Below are 11,567 nucleotides of genomic sequence, written 5' to 3'. Positions count from 1 at the left end.
ATAAAATAAAATAAAATAAAATAAAATAAAATAAAAAACCCAGGGTGGGTGCAGTGGCTCACACCTGTAATCCCAGCATTTTGGGAGAGAAAGGATTGCTTGAGCTCAGGAGTTTAAGACCAGCCTGGGCAACACAGCAAGACTCTCGTCTCTACTAAAAATAAAAATAATTAGCTGGGCATGGTGGCATGTGCCTATCGTCCCAACTATTCATGAGGCTGAGGTGGGAGAATCACTTGAGCCTGGAAGATTAAGGCTGCAGTAAGCCGTAATTGTGCCACTGTGCTCCAGCCTGGACAACAGAGTGAGACCTTGTCTCTAAAAAAAACCAAAAAACAAACAACCACTCTGCTAAACATTCTATATACTTCTATGTTGTGCAAATATTCTACAATAAAAATATATCTATCAGTTATTTTCATAATTTAAAAAATACATGGACCATGACATCAACCAGAATGTCTAAAAATAAAAAGACTGCAATACCAAGTGTTGGTAAGGATATGGAGCAACAGGAACTCCCATATACTGCTGGTGGGAATGGAAAATGGGTATAATCACCTGAGAAAAGTATTTGGAGTTTAACATACAACTACCCTATGACCTAGTAATTCCACTCCTAGATATATTTATCCAAGATAAATGAGTGCTTATGTTCACAAGTTATACAAGAATGCTCATAGCAGCTGTATTCATGATAGTAAAAAACTGAAAACAACTCATTGTCTATCAGCATAAGAATGGATAAACAAATTGTGGAATATTCACACAATGGAATACTATTTAGCAAAAAGGAACAAACCAATACACACAATAACATGGATACATTTCAAAAATATTATGTGGACAACAGATACAAAAAAGTACATACTGATTGCATTATGATAGAAGTCAGAACAGTGATTAGCTCTGGGAGGGAATACTGACTGGAAAGGAAACTTTCTAGGGAGATGGAAGGTGGTGTGGGTGTATATTGATAAGGTATCTTCATCTGGAGAGTGGTCCCATAGGTGTATATATATGTTTAAGTCAACCAGTTTTAACACTTAAGTTAAGTGGTATATAAGTCATACCTAAAGTACTAAGAAGAAAGGGAGAAAAATGGAAGGAAGGGAGGGAGGAAGAGAGGAAGAAAAGAAGAGAGAGGGAGGGAGAGAGGGAGAAAGAAACATTAGGTTGTTGCAAAAGTAATTGCAGATTTTGCAATTTAAAAATAATGGCAAAAACCTCAATTTTGCACCAACCTAATAGATGGGTGAATGGATAAAAGGGCTCATACAAAAAGTTAAAAGAATTTGGGGGGCTTTTTTTTTTTTTCCAAAGCAGTGTCTTACTCTGCCACCCAGGCTGGAGTGCAGTGGTACTATCTTGGCTCAGTGCAACCTCCAACTCCCGGGTTCAAGCAATTCTCATGCGTCAGCCTCCAGAGTAGCTGTGATTACAGGCATGCGCCACCACACCCAGCTAATTTTTATATTTTTAGTACAGATGAGGTTTCACCATGTTGGCCAGGCTGGTCTCGAACTCCTCACCTCGGGTGATCCACCCGCCTCAGCCTCCCAAAGTGCTGGGATTGCAGGAGTGAGCCACCATGCCTGGCCAGAAAAGTTATTTTTAAAGAAGTGTAATTTAAGAAGGTTTATTAAAATGCAGTGAATAGATGTTTTCTGTAGCTACCTATGCACTCCAGCATATTTCTCATACTAGATTTATAATATATAGTACCTTAATTAATTCCAGCTACTACAATATTGGTTAAACCAAGTACAAATATGTGCCATTGGATATATTTTAGTAAAGCTTCTCTTATTTGAATAAAAACTTTATTTTCCCATAACATACTCATATTAGAATGTCAACAATGTTAGGAGGAGACCGTAAATGAGAATTTAAATAATTCACAAATGATTTTATTACAGCCAGCAGCCTTGAGGAAGACTTGCTATCTGGATGGTAAGACCACTCTATTCCTGAGCTCAGATCTGTCCTATCTTCCATGTAAATGCTGGATAGTAAAATTAAGCAGTGGAACTCAAAGACTCCAAACCTGAAAATCCATCTGTTATAATCACCTAACCTATAATGCAGCACTGACAATCTGGAAAAGCAAGCAATGAACTCGGAAACACAGGGGAAATAAATATGAATAAATGTAGCAGAAATTATAGGATTTCTGTAGGGTGTAATGGCTTATAACATGAAAAAATTAGATCTATGATAGTTATGTCAATATGTTAAGATTCTCAGATGGTGGTAAAACTTGATACCTTATTTTTCCTATATTTAAAATTATTAAAAACTGTTTAAGTATTATACTTATGAAATTAGGTAAAAATATTATCTTAATAACTGGTACTACAGTTCCTCTTAGGGAAAGAACTGTCATTGTTTGGGAAAATAACTTGTTTTGCTGTGTGTGGCTATTGGTGGGAACCTAAACAACTATACAGATAGTTAAACTGCCTTTTCATGTGGCAGGGAAAAAAAATATGTATTTTTTACTTCAGATAGGATAACGAAAGAAAGTGACAATGAGAAGGCATAAGGCTGGGAACTAAATCAAGTGAAAGAATAGAGGATATACCCTGATAACTGGGGTGGCAGAAGGGTATTTAGGAATAGGAATGCCTAATGCTCAAATCATTTGCACGACTGCAATGTAAACCCCTCCTCCCGCTCCTGGCACCCCCTGATTCTCCAGTGATGTTTTCTATACTCATAGGGACTTCATGTGAATAGGCTTCTGTGGAAATTGAGAAGGAAAATACATCTAAGCCAGGGCTTCTCAACCTCAGCACTATTGACAATTTGGGCTGGATGATTCTTTACTGTGGAGGGACTGTCCTGTGTATTGTAGGAAATTTAGCAGCATCCTTTGCTCCTACCCACTAGATGCCAGGAGCACTCTCCCAAGCTGTGACAACCAAAATGTCTCCAAATGTTGCCAAAAGCCCCCAGGGTCAAAATCACCCCTCTTGGCAACCACTGGTTTGGGCCTACACAGACAGCATGCACAGCAGCAGGGGAGCCTGGAGGGAAAGCTGACCTTGACAATGCATATTCTTTGAGAATCACCCTGATCCTGAGGAGAGCTGTGAACTTCCATGGGGAGCAGCTCTTACCTAGTTCAAAAGAGCTAGGCAGCCCATCTAACACTAGACGATAATCAGAACGAAGTTTGAATATCTCTACCACATTTTTTTAAATTTTAGCAAACAAAAGGGAGGAGAATAGACCTTTTTTTTAAAAAACTGGGAATTAATGCAAAATACTAGTTTTAGACACACAAAATAGATTTTTTTTTTTTTTGAGACGAATTTTGCTCTGTTACCCAGGCTGGAGTGCAATGGCACGAGGCGGGAGGCTCACTGCAACTTCTGCCTCCCAGGTTCAAGTGATTCTCCTGCCTCAGCCTCCTGAGTAGCTGGGATTACAGGCGCCTGCCACCATACCTGGATAATTTTTTGTATTTTTAGTAGAGATGAGGCTTCACCATGTTGGCCAGGCTGGTCTCAAACTCCTAATCTCAGGTGATCTACCCACCTTGGCCTCCCAAAGTGCTGGGATTACAGGTACAAGTCACCATGCCCAGCCACAAAACAGGGTGTTCTATAACAAGGTAAGGAACACATATCTTTCCTGATATGCTCGGTCATACACAAACAGACTAGGTAAAGCTTCAAGTGCCACCTCAGAGAATCCCTTTGTGACAAAACAAAATTTCAACTGAAACATCAGGGTAGAAAAATTATATGCCTGGCAATCTATAAGCATATAGAAAATTCAGAGAACAAAAGTAATGAAGCTAATTTTCTCTCTCCTTCCTCTATAAAGTTTCTCATCAAAATGATCACTGGACTCTGAAGGAAAGAAATGGAGATTTTGAAAGAATCCCTAAAAGCTGGGCTGGACGTGGTGGCTCACACCTGTAATCCCAGCACTTTGGGAGGCTGAGGCAGGCAGATCACGAGGTTAAGAGATCAAAACCATCCTGGCCAACAAGGTGAAAACCTGTCTCTACTGAAAATACAAAAATTAGCTGGGCTTGGTGGTGCGCACCTTTAGTCCAGCTACTTGAGAGGGTGAGGCAGGAGAATCGCTTGAACCCAGGAGGCAGAGGTTGCAGTGAGCCGAGATCGCATCACTGCACTCCAGCCTAGCGACAGAGTGAGACTCCATCTCAAAAGAAAAAAAAAAAGCCTCCCATAATGGAGAAAAGGATAAAACAGGGATGGGCCACCAATATAAGCAAAAGACCATGGGAGTTTTCCTGTGGAAAGGCAGCTGCCAAAACAAACAAACGAAAGAGGTCAACTGGATAGCTCAAGTGAAAAAAAAATTAATTTTATTTATCAGACATTTATATGGTGTTTAGTACATACCAGATACTGCTCTAAACTCTTTTCAAATATTCATTCCTTTATTCTTCATATATAAATTCTGTATGATAGGTACCACTATTATCTCAATACTACAGATAGGTGCCATTATTATCTCAACGTTACAGATCAAGAAACTGAGGCCCATGGTCTATTTAGTGAGTAAATGGTAGCAAGAAAGTGGAAGAGTTAGAATTTGAATCTAGGCAAATTGCACACAGAGAAAATATACAGGACCTATGAGAAAACATTAATGTTCAAAAAGAAAAGATCACCTGAAGAACTAAAGAAAATGCCTACTTCTGAAGCAGATTTATTATTAAAGAACAAAAATGTTTAGAAAATTTCTAATTCTCAGCAACATCCAAAAAGTCATTAAATGTACAATCAGCACTTTATAGATGTAATGAAATGAGACAATGAATAATGAGGAAAGAATACATGGCAACTTTTTAAAAAATAAATAAATGTTGAATTTAAAACCATAATGAAAGCAATGACAGATGAGACAGTAGAAAAGACGAAACAGAGAGAGCATATCAGGAATCCAATATATGTATGCTATAAAGCCAAGTATGACAGAATAAAACAGATGGAGCAGAAGCATAATAGAAGAAAACTTTCCCAACTCAAAGGGAGACCTGAGTCCACAGATCAAGAGGGTTCACTACATACCAGGCAAAATTATTAAAAGGCCTTCCTGGCATGCTACTGAACAACAAAAAAAAAGTATTAAAAAGTCTGAGTAAGACCTTGATACTAACTAGTGACATTTTTGAGAGCAAAGAAAACTATTCTATATACCCCCAGCTGGGAGGAGTGGATTATAAATGAAATATACCAGGCTGGCATCAGACCTCTCCTTCACAAAACTGAAGGCCAAAAGATAATGGCACAACTTTTAGAGGCTGAGTTGGGGGGAGGTTGAAGAAAGGGGAAAAGTGTGACCCCAGAACTTCATGCCCACAGCTAAGTTTATATGAAATAAGGGAGACACATTCTCGGACATACAGAGGCTCAGCAAGCCTATCATCAAAGTACCCTTCCTGAGAAATTCACTCAGCACTATATTCTAGATCATCAATTACCAGGACTTTACACACTGTCCACTACAGTAGCTGCTGTGACTACTAAGCAGCTGAAATGTCACTAGCACAACTGAGGAACTAACTTTTTTTGTTGTATTTAATTTTAGTTAATAATTTAAATTGAAATAGCCACATGTGGCTAGTGGCTATTATGGTCAACAGGACAGTCTTAATATCTAAGAGATAAAATAGAGTTCGAGGATGAAAATTCATGGTACAAAAGTAAGAAATGAACAAGTTAAGCAGGAAAACATTCTTGTTTGTTTGTTTTTTGAGACAGGATCTCACTACATTACCCAGGCTGGACTACAGTGGTGCAGTCTTATCTCACTGTAGCCTCAACCTTCTGGGCTCAAGTGATCCTCCCACCTCGGCCTCTCAAAGGGTTGGGATTATAGGCATGAGCCACCATGCCTGGCCCGATTTTTATTTTAAGACATTAGGGTAAAACTATTTGTGGAATAAAAATAGGATATATAACTTGAAGGAAAAAAAAATCCACTTAATGATTGTCTTATTCCATTTGGGCTGCTATAACAAAATACTACAGACTAGGTAGCTTATAAAAAACAGAAATGTATTTCTCACAGTGGGAAACTGGAAAGTCTAGATCACTGGCAGATTCAGTGTCTGCTGAGGGCCTGCTTTTTGGTTCATAGATAGCACCTTCTAACTGTGTCCTCACATAGTGGAAGGAGTAAGGCAGTTCTCTGGGACCTCTTTTATAAGGGCATTAATCACCTCCCAAAGCCTAATACCATCACATTTGTAGTTAGATTTCAACATAAAAATTTTGGCAAGTCACAAACATCCAGAGCACAGCAGTGATCTAAGAAAACCCTCAGGAAAGGCCAGGCACAGTGACTCATGCCTGTAATCCCAGCACTTTGGGAGGCCGAGGTGGGCAGATCACGAAGTCAATAGATCAAGACCATCCTGGCCAACATAGTGAAACCTGTCTCTACTAAAAATATAAAAATTAGCTGGTCATGGTGGTGTGCAGCTGTAGTTCCAGCTACTCGGGAGGCTGAGACAGGAGAATCACTTGAACCCGGGAGTTGGAGGTTGTAGTGAACCGAGATTGCACCACTGAACTCCAGCCTGGGCAATAGAGTGTGACTCCATCTCAAAAAGAAAAGAAAACCCTCAGGAGACAATAACAAGTGAAAAATTGTAAGTAGAAAAAATCAGTATACAAACCTGTGCACAAATGTGTCCCAACTTTTAAAGTATATCCATATAATAAACACTGAGAAAAATACATGGAAATTTAACAATTATTGATTCTGAGTAACTGTATCCTATTGCGTGTTTTCTATATTTTCTATAATGAGCATTATTACTTCTGTAATCAGAAAATTTTAATATAAAAAAGGAATAGAACTATAGTCATATCTCGCTTTTCAGAATTCAACTGAGTGGTAGCCTCACCTATCTGGAAGACAATCCAGTTTCAAAATTAAGCAAAAGATTCTGAGCAGCCAAAATACATCTTACAAATCCCACATTTAAAGGTGTAGGTACTTTGTTCATCAAGAAAGCCCTTTGTAACTTCTTTTACATATATCTCAATTCCAACTAATGTGGTTATCTAATGTTCCAGAAGCACTGGGAATGTAGACATACAGACAAGGGTGCAAAGTGATAGGACTTGGCCTAACAGCAGGAAAAAAATAACAAAAATAAAAATATAAAGCAGACTCAGACACTTACAAAGCAGTTCAGGGGCAACTATGGCCAAACATCCTAAACAATACATTTCCATAAAGTATGTAATAGATATTCACTATAACAACTTTGAGTTAAAGAGTGCTCTAAAGAGGTTCATTTGAAGATAGCCGTAGACTGGCTGGCTAAAGAAGAAAAGTTCCTAATGCATTTGAGGAAAAACTTCATCACAAATGTTTATAATAAAAAGGTAAGAGTGCTTAAAGAGAATCTCCTCAGCTATCCAGAGCAACTCATTTCTGCGAGTTCCCCATAGTTGGAATTTTACTATACTGAAACAGATTTTATGGTTGGCTGCATTGACCAATACAGGTCTGGAGAACAATCTGGAAGGAAATGATTAATGACTGCTTCTTTACAAGGAAGTTTAAAAATAAATAACTATAGGTGTATCAGAATCAACATTAACGCAGCAATTGCTACAACATGCAGCCAGGTTGTTGATGTTATTTTAGCTTAAATTCATACTATGGGCAGGATTTAGTGCCATATAGGCAGTTGGGACCTATCAGCTACCAGGGTAATATCAGTAGCCCCCATTCCATCACACAGGACAAACTACAAACCAAAGAAATGTCTATTCCACCTCCTTCATACTCATCTCTTTTGCTTCTGACTTCAAAAGCGGGGCTAGAAAGACCAGGAAGAAGAGACTGATTATGTTTATATCTGTGGAGCAAAGATTATGCAAACTGCCAGCACTTCATTGTTTTTGTTTTCGGCGTGGTTATCACAAAACAAAAACAAAAAGATAACTTCTACATCTGAAGCTCTATTATTTGAAAACAGACCTGAATATTTCCTTCTCTTTCAATAAAGCAGAAAGCACCCTTCATTTTACTTATCTATGAAGTACTTATTTGTTGATAGGGTACTAGTTACTATTTCTATATGAGAGCTTGACAGAGTCTATCTGAAGAAGCTATTTCCTGAGTTACTCTAGAAGCCTCACACTGTTTTGATATTTGCCAGAAATCCAAGATAACATTTTTTGTTTTTAATTTCTCCACCTTCCATACCCCTCAGGGCTAAAAAGAGAAAAACATGACCACAAGCATAGTTAATGGTCCGTTAGCACTCTGACCTCTCTGAGTTTCTATTTGTCTTTTGTTCCTTTTTCTTTTAAATATCCTTACTACTTATTTTTTCCTATTTACAAAAGTAATACACGGTCATTGTCACAATTTAAACAACACAAAGATGTATGAAATAAAAATTAATAACCTCCCCTTGTCCAAACTCTCACTCTTCTCCCAAGGAAGCCAATGTTACCAGTCTGGTATATATTCTTTTTCACTTCTTCCTAGGCTTACACAAACATTTATAGCATATGTGGCTTTTCTGGTTTTGTCTTTTGGTTTTCAAGCAAAAATGGGATATTACATGTACTATCATGCATTTTGCCTTCTAGTCTTAAAAATATGCCATGGACACTTTCCAAGCCTATATATGGACCCACAGAATACCTTTTTAGGGGCTGTGAAGTATTCCGTAAGACAAATGTCCCACAATTCATTCAGCCATCACCCTGAGTCTCCCAACTCATTAACATTTAGGATAGATCTTCATGCATATACTACTTCATGTCCTTTAACTTCAGTGACAGATTTTTAGAAGTGAGGTTTCTAGGTCAAATGAAACATTTCCAAATGTTTCCAATTTTATATTTAAACAAAATTAATTTTAGGCCTTGAGAATTTCTGTTCTCTTCTTCATTATGTAAAATTTTGTTATCAACCATTCACAATGCTTTACATATTTTATTCTTAAAAGCACACACATTATGTCAAGAAATGCCCCTGTCATTTATGCTTGTGTAGTTATAAATAAATAAATGCTTAAGTTATAGCTGTGATGTCCAGTGTTAAATCACTGTGCAAATGCTTATGCCTTGGTTTATGAAAGTAGTAATTCATTATGGAAATTCCACCCCCACAGCCATGCGGCAGCACTAGAGTTGCAGCCCTCACATCCTGTGACTTCCTCCCACAGAGTGACTATATAGAGATCAGGACCTCCATTTTTTCTAATTGTCAACAGTTACCCTTAAAAAGTGTGTGGTGGGGGAGACAAATAGCAACAAACAACAAATTGAAGGCCATTGTGGGCTTCTAATATCGACAGATTATTTGTAACACAATGAATAACGCTCACGGTCTACACCAGGGACTATGTTCCATAAGAAATAAAACTTGTAACCAATATGTTGCTATTATTATTACAGGAACCTTTCAAAAACATATTCTTCAAACATTTTTCATTAGAATCACTGGATGAATCACATTACATTTTTTTCTCTACTTCAGTTCAAGTTCTAATTGCAAACTTAAAAAAAAAAAAGCCTTAAAGAAATACATTAACCAACAAAGCTCCTTATAATTTGGTTTCAGACTCCTCCATATATTTTAAAGACCTGAGCACCAACAGAGATTGTTAAGACACAGCAAGCTTGATACAGAAGTATGTGACATGCAATTAATCTCCATTCATACCCTGCTCTACTTGTCAGCAAACAAAGGTTCTGCTTTAGAAGGAGATCTGAAGACTTCAATTAAAAACAGTCAGCTAACAAGAAAATAATCTAAGCTAAAGGAAGGTGGCAGGTGCAGAAATGAGTTGTTTACCAAAGTGTCAGTTTTGAACAATAAAGAACAGCACATCAAAAATGCTGAAGAAATGGATTTCATTGCAAGCCTCCGAAAATAAAAAGGAATTTTCTACCAAGGCTAGACACAAAACTGAAGTATAGTTTAACAAGCTTATAAAATAGGTTTCCTCTCATCAAATGACAGATACCAATAAAAAGAACCACTTTATATCTTTCAATGCAAGGGCAGGGTTAAACTTTTCGTCACAGTTCCTTCTCTCCTAGAAACCAAAGACAATTACAGCCTTCCTTCACAAGCCTAATATTAAACCAACAACAGAGGGAAAGGCTGGATTGCTTCTTCTTAGACACTTAGATAATGCTCTTTTACCCTGCAAATAGTTTTCTACCCCCCAAATTTAGATTTATTCTGATCATAAGTAAAATGGATTTTGGAAACCTCACCTCAAAAGAAATATCTAGTTGACAGGTTTTACATAGAAGCAATCCAGAATGGAAACAGTGCTACTAACAGAGACCAAAAGGACTTGCCAAATATTTGATTAGGAGGCATTTATACCGAGATAACAAGGTAATGGAGATATAAAACCAATTAAAACTGAAAAAAAAGAAAATACTGCTTGCCAAAAGTGTGACCTGCCCAAAGCAGGCCATCTGTTAAATATGTGTCAAATATGTCAACTTAGATGCCAAAAGGCTTAATTCTGAATAGTTTTCTCCTGGAACCCTTATGCAACTGCAGATTCCAGGCCTCTGTCCTCTCTGGAAGGTTAGTTACAGGAAAGCAAGTAAAAGTGACTTTCACCATGAAACCCAGCAGATGAAACTGCCCATTAGCAACGTCTCTTTGAGACATCTCTTTGGAGTGTCGGCAGTGTGTGCCGAGTGTTGGTGGGGATGGCCGGAACTCTTTAAACCATCGCTTAGACACTGTAGTCGGAAGGTGAACACACCACAATGGGGGCACTTCTAGAAAAGGAGGAAATCCCATACTGAGAATGAGCCTGCCTTGGGGTGGGTGAGACCCCCTAGACGTCTGCAGGGTGATAAAGGGAGGGCTGGGGTTTTCACACTGACAAAAACTCACGTCAACCACCTGGCCTTGGCCCATGGGGATCCCATGAGCCCCTCGCAGCCCCCTGGAGAGCCTCGCGGACCTCTAAGCAGGAAGGTTTGGGGTCTTCTGTGAGAGGTGAGGAAGTCGTGTCTGGCGAAGGAGGGGGACGGGAAACCCTACAGATGTAGGGCAGTTCTTCGGAGAAAGGGACAGGTCGAAGACCAGGCAAGGTGGCATGGGAGACCAAGAACCTGGCCTGAGGACTGTAGAAGCCGGGGAGGTGAAGCGGAGGCCTGGAGGTGCCTCAAGGAAAAAGAAGATGTGGGACTCCAGGGAGTGAAAGGGGCCCTGAGGTGAGAGGATGGAAAGATGGCTCTGAGGAGCTGAGGGCTCTAGAAGCCTTAAGGTTCTAGAAGGAGGTGAGTGACGAAGCTGAAAAGAAAGCCTGGCCGTGGGAGGCCTGGAGTCGCCTTTCTGCCTTCGGCCTAGCACTTAAGGGGGCCTGCGCCAGGGCGTTACCTTCCAGGAGCCAACGGATCTCCTCAGGGAGAGCGGCGGCCTGCATTTGGCTGGGCGGGAGAGACGCCGGTGTGCGAGGTGGGAGGGGGCGCGGGCCCTGGTCGCGAGGCGGACCGGCTGGAAGGCGACCCGGCTGCGCCGCGAGGCACCTGTACCTCATCCGCGGTCGCCGCCCGCCCAGCCCGGCC

At 39.6% G+C, this 11,567-nt stretch overlaps 1 protein-coding gene across 6 annotated transcripts in view; it reads right to left on the bottom strand.

The window, feature by feature from the left end:
* The window catches only part of SKAP1 (src kinase associated phosphoprotein 1), a 299,602-nt gene extending 288,041 nt beyond the window's left edge, over nt 1–11,561 (bottom strand). For all 6 annotated transcript variants that reach the window (XR_001881847.1, XR_001881848.1, XM_017854038.1 and 3 more), the window contains exon 1: nt 11,380–11,561. Coding sequence is in view for 4 of the 6 variants with exons in the window: in XM_017854038.1 (XP_017709527.1) it covers nt 11,380–11,539 (160 nt within the window). In the remaining 2 variants the exon portion in view is untranslated. The remainder of the gene's footprint in view (nt 1–11,379) is intronic.
* Between the last annotated feature and the right edge of the window lie 6 nt (nt 11,562–11,567).

This window comes from Rhinopithecus bieti, unplaced genomic scaffold (genome assembly GCF_001698545.2).
Source record: "Rhinopithecus bieti isolate Rb0 unplaced genomic scaffold, ASM169854v2 scaffold_35856, whole genome shotgun sequence".
NCBI lineage: Eukaryota > Metazoa > Chordata > Mammalia > Primates > Cercopithecidae > Rhinopithecus > Rhinopithecus bieti.
This window is presented reverse-complemented; position numbering and strand designations above follow the sequence as displayed.